This window comes from Colius striatus, chromosome 1 (assembly GCF_028858725.1).
Source record: "Colius striatus isolate bColStr4 chromosome 1, bColStr4.1.hap1, whole genome shotgun sequence".
Classification (NCBI taxonomy): Eukaryota; Metazoa; Chordata; class Aves; order Coliiformes; family Coliidae; genus Colius; species Colius striatus.
The window spans coordinates 68,733,912-68,755,417 of record NC_084759.1 but is presented as its reverse complement, the minus strand read 5'-3'; the positions used below and the strand labels follow the sequence as shown (position 1 = coordinate 68,755,417).

At 43.4% G+C, this 21,506-nt stretch overlaps 2 protein-coding genes across 6 annotated transcripts in view; one reads left to right on the top strand and one right to left on the bottom strand.

The window, feature by feature from the left end:
• CYFIP1 (cytoplasmic FMR1 interacting protein 1) overlaps positions 1 to 5,715 on the top strand; it is an 83,088-nt gene extending 77,373 nt beyond the window's left edge. For both annotated transcript variants that reach the window (XM_061998206.1, XM_061998199.1), the window contains exons 27-31: positions 565 to 637; positions 1,762 to 1,856; positions 3,292 to 3,530; positions 4,694 to 4,841; positions 5,316 to 5,715. In XM_061998206.1, the coding sequence (XP_061854190.1) occupies positions 565 to 637; positions 1,762 to 1,856; positions 3,292 to 3,530; positions 4,694 to 4,841; positions 5,316 to 5,480 (720 nt within the window). In that variant the 3' untranslated portion in view covers positions 5,481 to 5,715. The remainder of the gene's footprint in view (positions 1 to 564; positions 638 to 1,761; positions 1,857 to 3,291; positions 3,531 to 4,693; positions 4,842 to 5,315) is intronic.
• Positions 5,716 to 8,068: 2,353 nt separating this feature from the next.
• NIPA2 (NIPA magnesium transporter 2) lies at positions 8,069 to 21,159 on the bottom strand. 4 transcript variants are annotated; one of them, XM_061988507.1, is made up of 9 exons: positions 20,866 to 21,159; positions 18,173 to 18,229; positions 14,853 to 14,970; positions 13,535 to 13,599; positions 12,979 to 13,201; positions 11,380 to 11,436; positions 10,540 to 10,630; positions 9,820 to 9,980; positions 8,069 to 9,047 (listed from the first exon to the last, which is right to left on the bottom strand). In XM_061988507.1, the coding sequence occupies exons 5-9, from the start codon at positions 13,115 to 13,117 to the stop codon at positions 8,410 to 8,412; spliced, it is 1,086 nt and encodes a 361-aa protein (XP_061844491.1). In that variant the 5' UTR covers positions 13,118 to 13,201; positions 13,535 to 13,599; positions 14,853 to 14,970; positions 18,173 to 18,229; positions 20,866 to 21,159; the 3' UTR covers positions 8,069 to 8,409. The 4 variants fall into 4 exon arrangements, with proteins under 4 accessions (XP_061844491.1, XP_061844489.1, XP_061844490.1 ...); XM_061988505.1 differs by lacking the exon at positions 14,853 to 14,970; XM_061988506.1 differs by lacking the exons at positions 14,853 to 14,970; positions 20,866 to 21,159 and adding an exon at positions 20,332 to 20,634.
• Between the last annotated feature and the right edge of the window lie 347 nt (positions 21,160 to 21,506).

Below are 21,506 nucleotides of genomic sequence, written 5' to 3'. Positions count from 1 at the left end.
TCTCTGTGTTTTCTCTGCATGTACAGCAGCCAAGAAGCAGAAGACATCTGTCTTCCTTCCCCTCCACCCTCACGCTTAGAGATGTAAAATGCTTCCTGCAAGGTAGTTTGCTGCTGCTGTCGTGTGTGTCAGCCTGCCTGGCAGGGAGATGCCCCCCTGGATAACAGGCTGTGGGAATACAGTTGGTAAAAATAGCCAAGCAGTGAGTCAACTTCACCGCTCTGTCTGTCTGTCCGCGTGCCACTCGCACACTGAAATTACTCACCCTGCATTAGTCTTTTTTAATAAATACCCTGTCCTTTATGAACTACCAGCTGAGCGTGGGAGGAGAGAGCTGCCGGGTTGTCTTTGGGCAGCCAAGGTAGCCTGGCTGAAATCAAACGGTCCTTGGGAGCGATGGGGAGAGGAGATGGAGGGAATGGCTGCGTGCCGTGGTGGAGGCTGGCTGCCCTCTGCTGTTCCTGCGGTGGATGGGATGCTACTGGCAGCCCACCCGTTTTGGGGATCTGATGGGGTTGGGGCATTCTTCCATCCTAAATGCCTCTCGCTTCCTTTTCATTTCAGTCCCTGGAGGAAGTGTGTGACCTGCTGCACGCGGCGCCGTTCCAAAATATCCTGCCCAGAGTTCACGTCAAAGGTACGGGCTACGTGCAAACACCTTCCTTTGGGTAACGCTTTCTGCTGTCCTTGCCTGTTGCTGCCGTTTCAGTGACCGTCCCCGGTCCTCCTCTACATCACCACTGTTCGTTACGGGACAAAGGTGACACATTCAGGCCTGTTTGCCTGCCTTTCTTCTTAGCAAGGCTCCGTGCAAATTACAAGAGGAAGAGCAGGGATACTGGATACTGTGACGAGTGGGATGGATACCCAGGGCAGTGTCACCCCACTGTGTGGATGTGGTGAGAGGCCTTTCTAAAGGTGCTGTTTAGCTTAGATGGTTGTCAGTTAAATGAGTTTGGCTTGATGATACAGGGCATAGGAAGTCTGTCAGCAGAGTAGGTAAATACAAGTGGTCTCTGGTCACAATAGCTTTTTCACGTGCTTTTTGATGGAGAGTGCAGTGGTGGATGTTTGCAGGGTTGCTTCTTTTGCTTTCCTCATCCTTCATCATCAGAAAATGAGAGCTGTTGGGTTTTTCCCCCCTCACACTGCTCTTCTCTCTCTGTTGCGCCTGTCTCCTTTCCTCTCCATTTCTCACTGATTTGTTCTGCTCAGAGAGATCCCATCAGTTAAGCTTTCAGAGTATTTCCACGTTCACCGCAGCTACTTGGATCTCTGCGGAAAACTCACCAGGCTGTCGTAAACAATATTTTCCCATTTGCCAGAGAACATTTCCTACTTGTCAGTGTTGAGGGGGTGCCAACTGCTTTTTTTAAGCCTTGCTATACCTAAGATTCCACCCTCGTTATACCCCAGCGTCGACAGTCAAGAATTTTGTGTATGATAAGGACAATTTACTTGGCTCAGTACAAGTGGGAGTTAAATATGTTAGCAGCAGCAGCATAATAGAGCCTTATATTCTGTCTTGAATTTCATTAATTAATGTGTTCTGCTACAAATCCTTCTGTTTGCATATGCAGTGCAGCCTTTTAAACTGTAAATATATTTATCTAAAAAGCACATTAAACAACTATTTAGAGCTGAAATCACCTATAAAAATAACACACCTAGTTTTCTTCCATACTGAATACAGATTGGGTGAAAATAGGAATTTTCTTGGTTAACTGTAATTTATCAGTGCTCTGTCTTTTTTTCTTTCAGAGGGTGAAAGACTCGATGCTAAAATGAAGAGACTAGAATCAAAGTATGCTCCCCTACATTTGGTTCCTCTCATTGAAAGACTTGGCACACCCCAGGTAATCGCTCTCGTTTGTGTCAGAGACAATTTAGAGAATCACAGAATCTCAAGGGCTGGAAGGGACCTCAAAAGAGCATCTAGTTCAACCCCCTGCCAGAGTAAGACCACCTAGAGTAGGTCACACAGGAACTCATCCAGGTGGGTTTTGAATGTCTCCAGAGAAGGAGACTCCACAACCCATCTGGGCAGCCTGTTTCAGTGCCCCATCACCCTGACAGTGAAGAAATTCTTCCTTGTTTTTCTTTGGAACCTCTTGTGTTCCAGCTTGTACCCATTGCCCCTTGTCCTATCATTCAAGATATTTCTGAGCACTACAAAGCCTGTGCACCCATAGCTTTGTCAGAACTTCAACCTGCACATCCAACTTGTTCAAATGACAGGGATTTGGATACGATTTGTTTGTTTTTTCTTTCCAGAATCATGGATTTAAAGCTGTTAAAGCTCAAAAGTTTAAAACATTTGATATTGGGGTTGAATTGACAAGTTTCGGAGAAAATGCTAATTTGTATGGAAGTTGGTATGTGATGCCCTCTCAGTATAAGGGCCCGCCTGGAAGGTCCTAGTGAAAATCCTGCCAAAAGTGATCTGTTTTCTTGTGCATGTGTGTCTCTATATATACATATTTAAAACCAGTATATTCTTCTCTCAGCCAGATGCTTAGAAAGCCTTGGAAAATGAGCAGAATTGAGCTTTCCTGGAAACACAGTGACCAAAGAGAACATTCTTGAACTGCCTTTGCAGCTTGAGCACTGTTTCTTTTGTCAGTGTGAGGAGTCCCATTAATTCCCAGCTAACCTTAGCCGTTTGCAAGCAACAGAGATGTGATTAGTAGACATTAAGAGCAGAGTGCTCTGAAGCAAAAGCCTTCAGCCTGCTTTTATTGTCCTGCATGCCTCAGCTCGGTAGGTGCTGCCTCATGGCAGGAGCTCTCAGGGTGATGGCAGGAGCTGGGCCAAGCTCTAATAGAGCGTTCCCATTTATGGGTTTTGTCTGAGCCTGTTTGGACCTTCCCCATCTCTAACAGCAGTAGCTGAGGGAGACACAGAGAAGAGCACAGGCAGGAGCTTACTGCCTGTACCAGCAGGCAGAGCAGTGAACTTTTTGGTTTTACTTTCTGCCTCCATTCAGGCAAAGAATTCTTTCAGCTTCCCTGGGACTACTCCAGGATTAGCATTACCACAGTGAGCATCACTCACTACAGCAACTGCCTACTTGAAAAGGCTTTTGCAATTTTCTCTGAACATTTTGGGTTATTTTTCCACCAAATTGAACCCCAGATTAGTTTCTGTGACCTCCCTTAAACTCAGGAGCAATTGCTCCTAGAATAATCCAAATTCACAGAGAACCGTGGTGGTGCGGTTTTGTTTAAAAATGAAGTCTTGTGGTCAAGTGGCTTTTACCAGGATCTTACATTTCCTTTCTCTCCACCTCAGCAAATAGCAATCGCAAGGGAAGGGGACTTGCTGACCAAAGAACGCCTGTGCTGCGGCCTGTCCATGTTTGAGGTTATCCTGACGAGGATCCGCTCCTTCCTGGACGACCCCATCTGGCGAGGGCCCCTGCCCAGCAACGGGGTGATGCACGTGGATGAGTGCGTGGAATTCCATCGCCTCTGGAGCGCGATGCAGTTCGTCTACTGCATCCCTGTGGGAACGCATGAGTTCACCGTGGAGTACGTACTGCCAGCGGCCCGCACTTAGGGAAACGGTCTAGTGGTTGATGGGGCTGGGACAAAGGCTGGACTCAGTGATCTTAAAGGTCTCATCTGAAACGATTCAATGATTCTAATGGGGCCTCGCCTGCCCTCCCCAAGGTGCCTGGAATGGAGGGGCTATCTGTGGGGGCTGAGTGCAAGAACAAGGGAAAGTGCTGGGAGGGGCTCATCATCCAGGGACACAGTTGATATTGTGTCCTTAACACAAGTAACCCTCTGTTTTAAGAAATTGCCAGTGTATAAGGGAGGATCCCGTGACAAACAGGCCCTGGCACATGTCTTTCAATAGTAGTCAGACCCCTACAGATGCTGAACTTAAATGGCTGAACATCAGTGCATGTGTTTCTAACAAGTTATTTCTTCTCTGCATTAAGAGCAAGAATGAGCACTTGGAAATTAACGTGAGTTAACCCGGAATTGTTCTTGGGTTTGTTAATTTGTTAATAATCTTCCTTATTTTGAAGGACTGTTGAGCTCTAACATGCCTTTCACTGGGCAGTTACGGAGACAACACAGAATCATAGAATTACAGAATGGACCTCTAAAGATCATCTAGTCCAAGCCCCTGCTAGAGCAGGTTCACCCAGATCACGTCACACAGGAATGCATCCGGGCAGGTTTTGAAAACCTCCAGAGCAGGAGACTCCACACCCTCCCTGAGCAGCCTGTGCCAGGGCTCCCTCACCCTCACAGGAAAGAAGTTTTTCCTTAAGTGGAACTTTTGTGTTCCAGCTTATGTGCATTACCCCTTGCCCTGTTGCTGGGTAGGACATTTGCTTCCTTCATGGCTGCAGAACTGAAGGAGAGGAGTGGTGTTGAATTCCCGCTTGTTTCTTCAGAAGTGTTATTATCCTTTGAAAATGGGGAATGAATATGTTTTTGGAGAACTACATTATGTAAAGTGGCGGGGGGGAGGGGCACTTCTGTGGGGTTTTTTGTTAAGCATCCATTCACATCAGTCATGGTATCTGGAAAAACAACTTAATATACCAGAGCTTTTGCAGTATTTTCTAGATTAACTCTTTGTTATTTAGTATAATGGCTGATGACTGAGCATTTCCTGTGGCTGTTTCTGAGGATTTAGGTGAAATGTGCTTTATGCGGTGTGTTTCCCGTCTCAGGCAGTGCTTTGGAGATGGCTTGCACTGGGCTGGCTGTATGATCATCGTGCTTTTGGGACAGCAGCGCCGCTTCGATGTGCTGGATTTCTGCTACCACCTGTTGAAAGTCCAAAAGCATGATGGCAAAGACGAGGTTATCAAGAACGTGGTGAGTTGAAAACATCTGTTCTGTATTCACTATGTCAAGACAACAATAGATCAGAGCTGGCTTGGGTGGCAGTGTAGACGCAGCAAACGCTTTTTAGAACAAAATGCTGCAAATGAGGGCAGCGACGGTTTTAAGGAACAACAGCTTAAGGCGTTAGTACTGGAGTTGGAAGACTGGTCAGTGAGAATTCCAATTTCCTGAATATGTGGGATTTTCTTAGTGCTTTCCAGCTCATGTATGTGCATTCAGCTTATGACAAGGTTGCTGCAAATTGCCCTTTTTTGTACAAAACTCAGCACTATTGAGAAACAAAAATGCATTTTGGGTTTTTACTGGATTAGCAGCGGAAGGGAAACATTCCCAACGCTGCTGGGAGAGCTGAGGTAACAGCGTCCGCTGCTTTTGCATTGAAGCCTTTTTAGCTCCAAAGCTCATTCCCACCGTCCCTCTTTTTTCTTTTTTTGATGTTTGCAGCCTTTGAAGAAAATGGTTGAGAGAATTCGCAAGTTCCAGATTCTCAATGACGAAATAATCGCTATTCTGGACAAGTATTTGAAGTCTGGTGATGGAGAGAGCACACCCGTGGAACACGTGCGCTGCTTCCAGCCACCTATTCACCAGTCCCTTGCCAGCAACTAAACTGCCCACCTAACGATACTTCTTTTTGTACCGATTTAGTATGAGAAAACAACCAACAAACCCCCAACCAACAGTTTTAAGGCATATCCTCATCTGCATTTTGCTGTATGCCTGTGCCATCTGGGCAGTGCACTGTCCCCTCCAGGCTCCGGGCAGAGGAACTGTACACAATCCAGACGTATTTTTCTAGACTAAACATTTTATACGCTTTGATTAAAAACCTGCGACTGTTGAAGATTTTTTTTCTCTTTGCATTCCTGTACTGAGGTGGCCATTTTAGCCCCGATTGGTATAATTTTCCCCCAAAGCCAGCAAGTTAGTAGCTGTGGAGGGTAAGAAAAACTAGGTTCTGTAGAAAAAAACTTTTTAGAAATAAATTCCTAATTGTTTGTGTTAATTCCTTAATTAGCCTTTATTAAAAAAAAAGAGAAACAACTAACCCATTCTGTTGTCTCTCTGGCAATCATTTTTCTAGTCCATTGATCATTTTTCCTCTTCACACTGTTCTCCAAGATCAGTCCTTACAGAAATGAAGGCTAATTAAAGTGATTTGTTTCCAAGTTCATTGAATGGGGATGCGACTGGTAGTGTTCTGACCTTTTGAAAAGGTGGTGGTTTGACTGATTGCAACAGGGACTTTTTCCTAACAAGAGCTTCTAACACAACCAATACCTTGGTTGGCTCTACAGCCCCATGTACTGAAACACCTGGTTACCCAGCAGTAGAGAATTCTTGCTGCCAAGAATCTTGACTTACAGCATCAGCTCTAATGATGTTCATGATGATTTACTTATGGAAAGTAGTTGTTTAATTCCACTTACTCTAATATGCAAACACAGCACCAGTAAAATTGTTTGTAAAACTTTGCCACTGTGAAAGCTGAGTTTTAAAGCAGCCTGTTCAGCCAGAAGGAGTAACTCCTGCTCGCCTCCTGCAGGAACCTAACAGAGCTCTCGCTTGGCTGTTAGGATCAACTCACACCAAAGGTGAGTTAAGGTGGCTGGAACAGACACAGTGGGATAATCACTGAAGCGTTCGGTTTGGGAAAAGACCTTTCACATCACAGAGTCCAACACTTCACCCAGCACTGCCACATCCACCACTAAACCATGGCCCTCAGCTACACATTTTAAATACCTCTGGGGATGGGGTCTCCACCACCATCCACCACTGGGCAGCCCATTCCAATGCTTGACAACCCTTGCAGTGAAGAAATTTTTCCTCATGTCCAACATAAACCTCCCCTAGTGCAACTCAAGTCCATTTCCTCTAGTCCTGTAACTTGTTACTTGAGAGAAGAGACTGACTCCCCACCTCCACACAACCTCATTTCAGGTAGTTGTAGAGAGTGATCCTGTCTCCCCTCAGCCTCTTCTTCCCCAGACTAAACACCCTCAGCTGCAACTTGTAAGACTTGTTCTCCATACCCTTCCCCAGCTTCATTGCCCATCTCTGGACACACATTTTATCCAGCATATAGATTTGTGGACATGTCATTTAATGTTTCTAACCCACAGTGTGAAACCAAGACTGCATCCCTTTGAGAACCTATTCTTCTCCCTTCCCTCTTTATACCTCAAGGTTAGGTCTCAGCACATCTTTGTTCCTGTTCACCTTTCTCTGGCTGTTTTGCAGCAAGAGAATCGAGTCCAATAGCAGGTAGCAACGACCATCTGACAGAGGAGATATGCAGGAGCTGAGGTACATGTAGATACTGGGATGGCTGAGAACTGGATTTGGAGGAAAGAAACAAACTGGAATTCCTTCAGCAAAACAGAGGGTAGAGTTTTGCACATTTCCACTTACCACAGGTTTTCCTGGGACATCTGGGCTTGAGAACCGCTGTTCCGGAGTGATGTCTGTTGTGGGGAGAGCACACACACACACACACGGCTGTCCTGGGTGTGGAAGATGGACGTAGGAAACACTTGGGCTTTCTTAATGCCAGCTTGTTGCAGGATTTTTTTTTACAAGGTGCTAAAGAGAGAGTTTTCTTTATGAAACATTTATATTTAGTTCTCAGAAGATTTCTAGTCAAGCAAATGCATCCCTGTGCTTCAGGCTTCAGTTAAGGAAGTGAACAACTTTCCTTGTTTGTTGAGATCATCAGTGGTTGAGGGATATGTCACACACCTGAAGCTTTGGCTTGACACTGTGGTACAGAACTTGTTAACTAGTAAAGTCTGATGCCTTTAAGAACTATTTATAACTAACTAATCATGATTTGAGTAAAGTCAGTTCTAATTCTTACCAGTTAACCTTCAGCAGTAATAGAACTGGTCCCTAGCCACTTAAAGCTACTATCATAAATACATATTTTCTGACCACTTATTCCCCTTTCATACAAGTTTAAGAGAATTCAGCCCTTAGTCCTCGGAGACACGTTTCCCATTTTTTCAAAGGTAAGTTCCTTTTTTTTCCTCAACAGGATTATTAGATGATGGGAGCTAAAACCTCTTCATCTGGTGTAACTGCTGTTCTTGCCTAGAAGGAAAAACACAGCAAAGTGCATAGAAGGTGTAACTTTTCCATTGTTAGTCATTCTTCATAATCAAAAATGAGTACAAAGGCTCCAGGTTCACCCCATCTTTTTACCACCAATGCAGAAATAAAGCATTTTATTTTTGATAAAATTGTCATTAGTGCAACACATCTTAAAACAAAAATGAAATGGAATTATTTACACATAACTTAATACAACCAACTGTGGTCTGAGGTCATTTTTAGTATTTGTTTTTAAAGTAAAAATAAGGCAAATAAAACCCCCTTCAGTCTTCTTGATCCAAACTAATCAAACTTAAAAAATTAAGGATTGTCTACACATACTGTTAAGTAGTACATGATTTTTCCAGACAAGCTCAGACATTTCACAGCAGAAGAAAAATCTCCAGAGTTACAAGAATTGTTCTTCAGCAAGATGTAGGTATTTTCAGAAGACTGACAGACTTCCATTTCTCCTGGCCGAGAGACTCTCCGTGGACTGTATTTCGCCCAGACAGGCAGAGCTTTCTTCGTCCTGATTAAAGCAGTCATAGGTGCTCAGCAAAGCACCGTTGGCTGCTCTCTCATCTTTCCGCAAAGAGAGGGGCAGGTTTGCGAGGGTGAAGTTAACATCTTTGAAGGCATGCAATAAAAAGATCCCCACAATAATAGTCAGGAAGCCACTGAAAGTGCCAATAATGTCATCGGCCGCCATGTGTTGCCACTCCTTGAAGAGGATGGCAGAACAAGTTAAAACAGATGTTGTAAAGATTACGTAATAGATGGGAGTCACTATCGAAGTGTTGAATATATCCAGAGCCCTGTTTAAATAGTTGATCTGCGTGCTCACACAGACAATGAGGCTCAGCAGCAGAATCCAAGACAAGGGATGGCTCATCACTGGTTTTCCCGCAAAAAGTTCTTTGATCGCGATCCCCAAACCTTTCACACAGGAGACCGACAACGCTCCAATCACAGAGCAAATTGTTATGTACACGAGAATGTTGGTCTGTCCATGGCGAGGTCCCACCACGAATATCAGGATTAAAGACACAATGACAACAAGAGTTGCGAAGACCACAAAACCTGTGGTTGAGGGAAAAATAAACACATCTCATCATTTGTGTGGACTATCAAAAGTATCTTAGAGGTACCAAGAAAACACTGATAGCGCCATCAGCTCAACTTAAACAGAGAGTTCAGGGTGTTTCTCGCTACTCCTCCAACACCAAAATTAACACTGATCTCAGAGCGAGTAAGCTCAAGCAAAGCACTCAACTCGGACATACTGTGTTACCTTTATCAGTGTATGGGGAAGATGAGGCAGGATTGGATGTGGCACATGCGGATTGTATGGTAGCACAGACTCCCAGTGGGGCAGATGCCAGCGTAAGCAGGTGTGTGCCAGTGCCGCTCAGGGAAGGAGCCTAAGGCAGGCTGCTGCCAATAACCAGGTCACTCCTCCACAGCAGCTCTTTAGTCTCTACCCTTGCTCCTTCCTCGTGTTTAAAATGGGACTTGCCTTTGCATCTACAGTGTTTTGCAGACATGTATTGGTGAGTGCCTCACCCTCCATGCAAGCACAGAGCCTAGACTCCAGGACTGCACTTAGCAGTCGTTTACCAAAACACTACAGAACCACAGTGGTTCACATCAAGCCACTTTGTCCAGAGCCAGGCAAGTTCACTGGCATCATGCAAAGCTCCTTACGGAATTACCATGGAATTTTAACACTCTGCTTCATTTTGACAACACGACACAGACATGGGCTATCTTCCTGGTGCTTAAAAGCAGCAGTGATGAAACCGTAATAAAGAAATGATGGGCTACATGCATATCAAGCCAGATTTTTTCTTACCTGGATCACATAGTTTATGGGACATTTCATTCAAAGTTTCTACTTCCTCCTCTTGCGGTGCATGAATTACCATCACAGTTGATCCCAGAATACTTAGCAAACATCCTATTTTTCCATGTAGATTAAGTTTTTCATTTAAAAAGAAGGATGACAGAATGGCACTAAAAAGAAGAAAAAGGCATCAGCAGATGGGGAATTAGTAATATCATCCATCTCATTCATCTGCTCATCAACTTACAGGTTGCTTTGAATGTATAGGTCATTTGCATGCACAGCATGCAGCTTAGATCAACTACATAGCTGTTTTGAATCTCAAGATACTTGCTATAGAGAAAACTACCTGTTCGTGTCTGGCATCTCTCCCTAAAACTCCCTTTTTTATGCTGCCTCTCAAAAAAACTGTATCAAGAATTATTTTTACAAGTGTTTAAAAAAGACAAAAAGCCTAATTCTGCTTCAGAATGTAAATACTACTCTGCTGTATACAGCACGTTTTTGAAATGCAGATGATGGCTTTTTGCAGACTGAGGTGTAAATGCCCCGCAAGAACCCATTTATAGCACAGTCACTTGACATTGGAGAAACTTGAAGTTACTCCTGATGTTTATAAGCACTATTTTATTAAGCTAAAAAAACCCCATTTATTTCAGTGACATATTTCTAAATAAATACTTTACCTCCCTCTCTGAAATCACACTGCTTTCTGTTACTTTTTCTTACCTTACAAGAACACTGAGAGCTCCTAAAGGAGTCACTAACGTAGCTGGTGCAAAAGCATAGGCAGCAAAGTTGGCTACTTCGCCAGCTCCCACTGCAGAGTAAGAATAGTAATAATTAAAAGAAAGGAGTTAGGCTATCTCTCACAACAAACCTGAGAATCAGTGCAAGGGTTCTTATAGACACAAACGTACAGTAAGGGAACAATGGAAAATTCTAATTACAGCGTTCAGCTGACAGTACTAGCAGCACACACACACTATTATATTTTAAAAATAGGCTGGGGGACTGCAACAGGCATTAAAATTAATTCAGACAATTAGAAGGTGTTTTGTTTTGGTGTCTGTGTTGTAGCTTCCTAGCCTGCCAACCTGACTCACTACTTCTGTGTGGAGAAATCTGCAACAGCAGGATATAGGGCAGCACACAACATTAAGCAATAGTTACCTGAACGCAAGCCCTCAAGAATTTAAACAATGAAAACAAAAAAAAGTTTGAACATAGACATCATCCCAAAACATGCATTCCAAAACATGCTTCCTTCTAAAGAATCCTGCACATCTGAGCACTTCTCTTCTAGAACAAATTGCATAAGCTAATGAAGAGATATGGGAAGACCAATGTCTGCCTAGTTCTGTTGCTTGAAAGAGGCCAGTAAAATTAATGAAAGAAGCCCTGGTGTGAAAGAAGGTTCTACTAAAATCATTTGAGCTGCACACATCACCAGGTCACGTTACCATACATTGAGGAATCTCCATCTCACTCCTTTTCTGTACCCATTGCTGTCATTTGTGGCAGTTATCTACTTAAATTATCTAACGCACATTATTTTTTGATACCTACTTGAAAGAAGTCCAGCCCACCATAGCCACTCCTTAAGGTATGCATGACCACCTTGACCTGAAATTGAAAGAATGTTTGCCCCTCCATTAAAAACAATCATTGACAACCAGTCAGCCCCATGTGGTGCCCCTTAAATACAAGGACAGCCTTTTCTGACTTAGGCTTTATATTTAAGTAAACTGTCTTCTATTTCTGATGTGCATATGCCTCCTACAGCCTACTTTGAAAACCAGTTTATTTCTTTTGTATTAGAAATGGCTCTAATGAATGTGTCTGCATGACCCTGAAAAATACTTCTTTCAACTCCCTGTAATGACATGAAAAGCCAAGTTTTGTGCCTCAGAGAGTGTTACTTTGTGGAAATTACGTGTGGTTTATGTGGTTGATTACATATACAAATTGTGAAATACAGGCACACTTTCCCATTCCAAACCAGGGAGCCTGAATTATGTATCTCAAGATCAACCATCTTTTAGAAGCAGAGAATGACAGGTACTGAACTAAAAATATTCAGATTCAACCTTTTGAATCATATGAGGATGCTGCAATCTTCCTATCTAAATCTACGCTCTTTCAGTTTAAAACCATCGACCCTTGTCCTGCTCCTACAGGCCCTCTCCATCCTTAAGTAATGAAAGGTTGCAATAAGCCTTCTCTCGTCCAGGCTGAACAACCCCAACTCTCTCAGCCTGTCCTCACAGGAGAGCTGTTCCTTCCCTCCCTCTGATCATTTCTGTGGTTCTCCTCTGGACCTGCTCCAACAGGTCCATGTCTCTCCTATGCTGAGGACCCTGAGAGTGGACGCAGGATTCCAGGTGAGGTCTCGCCAGAGGGGAGCAGAATGATCCCTTCAACCTTCTGGCCACTCTGCTTTTGATGTAGCTCAGGATGCACTTGGCACTGTGGGCTGCGAGTCCACGTTGGTGGCTCACGTTCAGCATTTCATCCATCCATAGTCCCAAGTCCTTCTCTGTCAAGCCATTCATCTCCCAGCCTGTAACTGCCTTGATGCAGGATGTTGCAGCACTTGGCCTTGTTGAACCTCATGAGGGTCACATGGTCTCATTTCTCAAGCCTGTCAAGGTTTTTATGCATAACATCCCTTCCTTCTAGCCCATCAACTGCCCCACTCAGCTTGGGGCCACCCACAAACTCACTGAGCGCACACAATCCCCCCAGTCCCACTGTCTGTATCACTGATGAAGATACTAAATAGTATTGCTTTCAGTATAAACCCTTAAGGGACACATGATTATGTGATTTTTCGTTTTCTAAAGCAAACCCCTAATATTCAAATACAGTTAACATTCTCCTAAATTCACTCATTCAGGAGCACAGATGTAGTTAAGAGTGCTGCTTATTCAAGTTGCAAGTCAGTTAAGTGGACATCTGAAGGAACCCTTCAGCAAGAGTCCCTAGAGGGCACTGCATGCAAATTACATAGTGTGTATCATACAGAGAAAAAACACATCATCTCCTATGTTTTAGGTTTCACATACCTGTAATGAACAAAAGTTAAAAAATAAGATCCTGACTTTACTCATCTTCTGTTAAACAGCAAAACTTAAATGTTAGCAAGGTTCTTAAACATGTATTTACCTGCTCTCATGGAGCCTTTCCTGGCTAACCGGAGAAGGCCTTTCTTCTTCAGGATGAAACTTCCTCCGATGAAAATGCTGGAACTCATAGCCAACACCAGCCCAATGCAGAAGTCGTATCTCCCACGAGTTTCACTCATCTCGTAAACTGCTAAAGACTGTCACATTGATCAATGAACAGCAGAACTTCCTTCACTCAACTCAAGATGATCCAACACCAAAACCTGAGCAAAATAAACACATCAGAATCAAACTGGCAGAAATACGTACTCCTCAACAGCTCATGGGACTGGTTCTCCTGTCAATGGCCTCTGAGTGTTTAGAAAAAAGAAACAAAAAAGGCAGCAAGTGTAAGCTTTAATCATGGAACAGTGACTAACAAGTCTGAACACAGAGGAGGGTCTCTGACCTGGTGTATAAAACTTGAAAGGCAAAGAAATTAAAAGTTCTGAGGGAAATGTTAAGGAAAACTGGCAGATGTGTGATTTCTTTTTCATTATGTACACAGATCTATGTCCAACACATCAGGTAAACAACAATACTGATCAACCACTTACTTGCGTTGAAATCAGTTCATAAGAGAATTTGAAAACAGCCACAGCATTTCTTCCATATAAACTCCCTAGGGAAATGAAAGAGAATATCTGAATGGGTGTTTAATCATAGAGCAATTTCCTGAACACAAACAAGCTTGAGATGTATGGACATGTGCTTACTGTCTAACAAACAAGGAAATACACACAAGAAACAAGGTTTCCCACACCTATACACAGCATTTTTTCAGCTTGGCTGCAAAGCTGAAAGCCTTTCACCCAGCCCGCTAAGTCTCCACATTTACACTGATAAGACCTTCAACAACAGCTTAGTAGAAGATAGCAATTCTTAGACTAGAAATCAAGGTTTTTACAAGCTCAATATCTAGCTTAAAGAGAAAATTTGTCTCAGAACGTCTCTTCTCCTGTTCCATGCTGCAATCAGAATATCCAAGCTTCCAGTTAATACCTGAGATTTAAAAATTATTTATAGAGATATCTTAAATTTGACAGTGGAAAAAAAAGGCCCAAAGTACTTTAAAGGTGATTAACTTCTCTATAGTATAAAGCAATGTGGAAACTATTTTTAGCCTTTGATTTCAAGATAACTGATAATTGTGACTGTGTAGAGAACTGTTCTAAGGAAAAAAACCAAACAAGTGTAGATTAAAAAAATATTATTTCCTGGGAACACCACTCACTGAAGTGCCAAACTAACATTTGGTTCCCTAAGCAATTATTTTTCAGCTACTCAGAAGCGTGGCATATGATGTAAGTTGCATTAACAAGCTTTTGACTTAAAAGTAAAAGGGAGGAAAGAGGATGGAATAAAATGTTTCTATTTCAGTCCTCACTGGAATCTTGAGTTCCACAGCTTTCATGCTGGGATAGAGCAGCAGCTTCCCCAAGCAGGAGTACAATGCTGGTGCCAAGGCACTACAATATCAGGCACCCTCTTTCATGCCCAGGCACAGATGGATGCATCCATTGGGAGTCCAGGACTAGATAAAATCATATTCTGATCTGCTGTGCCAGTTCACAGCTCCGACACCTGCACTCATTTCTTCAAAACCCATTTCCTTCAAAACTCTTTTTTACTGTACATTCTTGCTTTCGACTTGAATTAAGTTGCCACACCCCAAGGAAAAATCTAGCAGGGCACTACAGGTAGACCAACACTAAAACTGAACACAGATCCTCTTCCTTGCACACAATTAGGCTGTGAGAAAGTATAGGAAAATAGTCTCATTGAATAAGCACTCAACATGGCATTGTTCAAAATGCTGCAAGATCCACAGGTGAAAAACCTCAAATCCTCTTCCCTTAATCTCTACATACTAACCTTTAATATCTTATTTTGCAGGGTGAGAAAAAAAACAGATTAACTGCAAGGGTCTGCTTTCATTTTCTAGCAAGTTTAAATATAAACTGAAGTAGATTCTTGCTTGATACAAAATCACCTATCAAACAAAACCAAAAAGGACAAATCATTAGTGGAGGAGACAGACCAGAAGAAGCCACCTCACTAACTGCATCAAATATTTCCCTGGTTTCAAATTCAAAGCTAGTCCCTTGTTATGAAAGGGAAAACACATCAAGAGACTTGTGCAGTTGTTCTCTCTATCGTCTTTTCCAGCAGTCCTAAGTCACACTGTTCAGATAATGAAACTGAGAGTGCCCCTCTAGCTGGTACAAAATGTTGTACTGATACAGCATCACCCAGGGGAAGGAGCCAAGGGAGGGCTTCTTTTGATGAGCTTTTCTACTCTACTAGGGTCCTCAACAGTTGCTACTCTAGCTATATTACTAATGGGAATATTTATATTAGTGTAGCTTTTTAGTAAATAGAACTCACTATACTGGCAAACGCACTTTTTTTCCCCTTCTCTCTCTGGCTTCTGTAGCTTCATCTACGTGAAAACCTTTTTAACAGAGGTACAGAGTGTATCCTATCTTCCTTGCACTGCCACTTCAGAGAGAGAAGCAGCACAGGCTGTTTCTTTTTGGAGTAGAGGCAGAATGTGATTGCAGAAGAATAAGGGAAACCTGCAAGCAAATATAAATTTCTGAATTTAGACTTAAAAACACCCTAAGGATGCTACATTTTGAAACTAGTAGTTCTAACCTTCTCCCATGTCCCAAACACATTAGGTTTTGATTCCCTGTCAACCACTTTATTACAGTCTTGTCAATGACACAAATCTTAAGCCCTTCTTCACATACTACCTAGCTTTTCTTGCTAAATTTATTTTTGTCCTCACAGATGTGGCCAGTCCCATTTCTCCTTGGGCTGGACAGCTAAGCTTCCATCTAAGGTTTACACAGATGAGGATATTTGCTGACCACTTCTGCCAGGCAGTCACCATAAACCCAGATAGTCTGTCTCTGAGGAGATCTAGTTCCCTTTGCCTGCAGAGCAGATGTCATTCACACGCGTAGAACCAATACACACAGCAGCAAAGTGAAAGCCATAGCAGGCTCAGGAAGTTTTACAATTCAGGAAATCAGTAGCTTAATTCTAACCTTGAGACTTAGTAAGAGAAGAAAAAATATCAGGTTCTCATAAATATCATCAAGAAAAAATATCTTTGGAAAAATTGAAAATTACGTTAAATTAGTTGTTTCTAGAATAAATACTCCTCTCACAATTCAGCTTTAGGATGTGCCAAAGCTGTCCCATTCCAGCAGCCAGGACCACTACTAAGTTCTAAACAGGAGAGATGCCAGAAAACGTAGGGGTTAAACAAAGCTGGCAGTGGTTTTAGTTGTATTTAGTGTAGGTCTGCACAGGTTCTTTAGTTGAGTTCACAGCTGATTTTAACACAATCGTTCAGTGAAAGAATACTAGTTTGCTGCTCTGATTTCAGAGAAGTAATAAGGGAATGAGACTTTGCTATTCACAGCAGCTATGACATTTACAATACCTCAAAGAATCACCCATTTATGAACCAACTTCCGTATACCTTTTAGTGTCCTGAGTCATAACTCTCAGTGTGCAACATGATGACGACAGACAACACAAGATATACTGAGTTTGAAGGTTATCAGATAGAGAGAGATGGAGAAAAAGCTTTCTGAAAATAAAAACAACCCGGGGGACCACAAGCAAGTCCAGAGTAGCCACGGGCTTTGTTTGCTTTTTTTAAGATGTAACTTAGAAGTACCACAGATGCACTTCCTTGTCACCTTTACTCAAAAGTCCACTTCTACCAAAAGCAGTATACACATAGAGCTCAAAAGATGTTATGTATTTATTGTGACAAATAATCTATCTAAATACTCAGATATGCTAAAAGTAGTGTCCTGAGACGAAAAAACATGTAAAGCAGATAAGCATAAGTATGAAGGAGTTATCAGAAAAAAAAAAAGTAGTATCACTTCCACAAGTTATACATTGTATGGAAGCAATTAATTATACTCAGTAAAAGTAAACACGGTGGACTGTTCCCACTTTGCCTACTTGGCCCCCGAGAGTTCAACAGACACTCTTTTCTCCTAGAAGTAATCTAAATGTAAGCTAAAATATTTAAATACTGGAATTCATAACTTCCTTGTCCAAAATCTGATACTCTTAATCGTGAAAGGGCCACTAAATTAAAAAGGGCCATAACAGGCCATTTACTTAAACCCTTTGTCACACACAGCATCATTCACTGCTGCTTCTCATTACAGATAATTCAGGCAAGTTTATTCCAGGAAATAGTTAAGAAGGATCCTCAAAAACATCACAGCCATGCTTCAATGCTTTTAGTAACTCTCATCATCTAACAGTCTTCCTCTAGAACTTCACTTCCGACTACCAAGGCCTTTTATGTTTGTCCATTCTGAACTTGGATACAACTCCCTTTATCTTTGCACTCACATCTTGTCGTTACTCTTCAAGTCAGGTGCTTGGCATCCCCTCTTGTGCCACCCTCTGGGTCCTTTCCCAGTAGCCCACAAGTTTTTTTATGAAGTTCAACTCCCAGAGCTGCATACAGTATCTTAGCTGAGTTGTTATTACTTACACAGCAGAAGATGACTTTTTTTCACACAAGCCAAAATGGGTGGTTTACTTAGCCCTTCACTCTTGACCTAACTTCCCTCTAGTAGTACAATCTCTGAATTCCTCTCTACAGAACAGCTGTTCTCTATGCTGTACCTGTGCAGAAAATTATTCCTGCCTATGAGTTGTAACTTTTACTTACTCTTAGAAAAAACATTCTCGTTCAGAAACATTTCCTGAAAATACCCAGTGGCGCTTACACACTGGCAACCCTTCTGTGCTCAATGCCATTATTTCTTTGTCTTCTCAGCCAGATCACTACTGCTAAATAGCACAAGATTCAGACACTACTCTCACGGGATTTTTAACAAAACATTAGTAACAGTTACTCCAGGTACATTTGTAAGTTTCAATTTTGCTTATTTCTAAAACATCTGTGAGAAGTTTTAGGTTTCTAACATTGAAATAGCACTCATTTAATTCCCTCCTCCCCATAAAGTTTTCACGGAAGAAAAAGGAGTTGAATCAACAAGTTGTTTTCAACAAATACACGTTGATTATTACATGTCACACATTAAAGTGTTTCCTTCTTCCTTCCCACAAGAAACAGAAACATTTCCTAACAACAAAAATGCAAATGTTCAGTGGTAAGCCTTTCAAAGGCTCGTTATACATACCAATTTTGTTCCAAAATCCAGACCCGTTCACTTCTTAAATATTTCAATATTAGGTTTCTAAAAGATAAGTTAAAAAAAATATTAATTGGTATTTTGAGAATTCAGCTGAAACAATTATGCCCATCATTTCAAGTTAATCTCATTTTCAAGCATGACACACAAGACTTTATGTTGTCTCATCTATGCTTTAAAAAGGAAAAGTACCTGTGTTTCAAAACCACCTGAATCATGAAAGTAGTGTGATTTTAAATTTGATCTTCCTTAGGTATGTCTCACCTGAAGTGTTACAGTTATTTCAGCCCTTTACATTTCACTTATCAAAGAAACTAACTTGCAATCTGAGCTACTCTTTAGAAGGTAACATGCTAAAAGTTGATTTGAAGTACTATCCAAGTCCTTTCAGTTTTCTCTGCAACTTAAGTGCTAAGACACTTTTATTACAAAAAAAGAATATAAAGATTTAATTACTAGCTTTGGTACAGTGAGCTTTTAGAGGATGTTTACATATAGAACTCTAGGGTGGTGGGGAGTAGGAACACAGAAATATGCTCAGTAAGATTACTACAATCCCCAAAATACAGTCTTTCTCTTCAGTTATGCCCTGTCCGCTAATGAACAGATCTTTTAAATACAGGTATAGAGAGAACACTGAAAGGACAGATTTAACATACCATTAAGATGTAAGAACTGCTGGTTTGAAACTTAGTTACATGGGTCTTTTAAGGGCTAAGGTCATACTTACAGTACCCAAGATTCTGTATATTTTATTGAGGGAAATGGTACCTTCAATTTTGCACTGTAAGTCTGCCCAATGTGATACAGTAAGTGGGCATGCAAACTTACACATATAAATATTAACACATTACATAGGCAAAGTAAAAAAAATGTTTGTTTATAAAGATAATGTTGCGTATATAATATGTTAGAGACCCTAGTACTCAGAAAGCAAACCATACATTAACAATTCTAAAGCTGCCTGTTGAAAAGGTTTTAGCTAAATTGTGGGGAGACATCCTTTATAGCAGATTTCTATTAGTAACACCAAAGCAACAAGCATTCCACTTTAATAAACCAGGAGAAAAGGAAAATGACACGCCAAAGATTTTTGTACATCACCTTCTTCATATTTGTTATTTGCAGTTATTCTCATTTATACAAAGAACAACCCTCAATTAAAGCATTTTCACATAAAAAGTATCTTCGTTAAAACGGAGTGCAAGTCATTAACTACATGCAAACTACAGATGATGGTTTTTAGTCAATACTCTGTTGACTGTATTTCCTGGATGTCTATCAAAATAAACTGAAGATAAGGGTAGATGACATGACTTGCTTCATCTTTGCTGTACCTAGTACACCAGCTCCACTATCATTAGGATGAGTCACCAGCATAGGTTCACTGAAGTTCTGCCTTTAGTAGTTAAGATGAACAGTGGTCAATTTAAGATAATTCAATGAATTAAAAGTAAAATCTAGACATCAGTCACATTTTTCCTTTGATGTGACTGTTAATCTCTTACAATCTGCTTTTTATAACCTGAGATTTTTATCCTGAGTATTAATAACTTTAACGAAAGCAGAACCGGTGTGAGACTGAATTCTAAATAAAGCAATACCGATGAAAACTTACGCAATAGTTTCCTATTAACAAAACTGTGACTTTTGAGGGGGAAAAAGCCTAACTGTATACAATAAGGTACATCAAAAGCATTCAGAAATAGTACCGATGACTTACGTTTAGTTTATTATGTTTTAATGAAAAATAATATTAAAGCTATCGCTAGAAAATATGAAAAGCTGATCAGCTGAAAAAGATCAGGAAAAAACTCAGGAACTACAAGGTCAGATCTAGACTGTATCTTCACAGTATGAGAACCAACACAAATCATCGTTCTGAACTACAACACGAAATGATTTTTTCCACCTCAAATCCAAGCACTTCCAAGGGCTCTGAGGTTCTGCTCAAGTTGATCTAGACCAACCTGCGCAACCCTCAACCTCTGTTAAATTCAGTCCCGAACCAAACCAAAACCAAACTGGTTTAACAGCACGCACGCTCCACTAAGACGCACAACAGCTCCAGTGGAACACACGTACCGTAACTCGCCAATTCTGCCCAGCCAGAGAGCCTAACAAACACATAGAATTATATTTTTAACCTTAGCCTCCAGGGCCCAGACCGCAGCAAGCTTCCTGTTACGGAGACCCACACGGCGAAGGTATCCTCAGCTTGGACACCCGCACCCCGTGACAGCCACGCAACCACGGCCAGCCGCCCGGGGGAAGCGGCGCCTGCCCCGGCCTGCTCGCTCCTCACCCACAGCGCCCAACGCCGAGGACCGTGCGCGCCTCAGGGGAAGAAAGCCCCGGCGGGACTGGAGGGAGTCTGCATCAGGAAGACAGGCGGCAGCTGCCGGCACACCGGGGCGCCGGCAGAGAACCTCCCGCCGGCGGGAGGAGCCGTCGCTCCGGGCGGGCCGGGGCCGCACATGGGGGCGGAGCCGCGCCCCGGGCCCGTAGGCACCGCCCTCCTCCGGCGCCCTGAGCGCCCCCAACATCGCCTCAGCCCGCCCTCCGAGGGGCCGGCCGGGCCCGCCGCCGCCACCGCCCCCGCCCCTCAGCCCGCCTGCGGGCCGGCCGGCCACCCACCCCCCCCGCAACCTCCCCGGGCGGTCCCGCCGCTTCCCGCTTACCTGCGCTCGCCGCCCCTCACATCCCAGCCGGGAGGGGCCCCGCGGCCGCCGCCGCCGCGCGCGAGCAGAGAGGAGGAGAGGGGGGAGGGGGAGGCTGGAGCGGGTGGTGGAAGGGCCCGGTGCCCCCGCGCTCCACAGCCATGAGGGGAGACAGGGAGAAAGGTGGGGGGGGGGAGGGGGGGGGAGTGGTACGGGACACGGGACTGGCAGCGGCGCGCGGCAGGAAACGACGGCGCGAGGCGTCACGGGCCCGGCCGCCCCCTCCCCGCGGATTCCGGCAGCCACCGCCGGAAGAGGCGGGGCACGGCCGGGCGTACACACGGCCCCCCGCCTCTCGGGGCACCGGCCCCCTCCCCCGCCGTTACTAGCCGCCCGCCGTCTCGCCGTAGCGCCCCCCAGCGTCCCGCCTGAGCTCTGCTCACAGGGCCGGCGGCAGCCCGGGGCGAGGCGTGCTCGGGCCTGCGAGCAACTCGGCGTGGAAACGGTTTTGCCGCTGCCGAAGTCAGCCTCGGCTTTTAAAACGCGGTGTGGCGGGCGGCGGACTGCGTCTGACAGCCGAGCTTCTTCCAGGCGCTTCCTCCACAGTCCACCTTACCTGGGTTTTACCCCCTGACAGGATAGAAACACAAACCGCCTGCAAG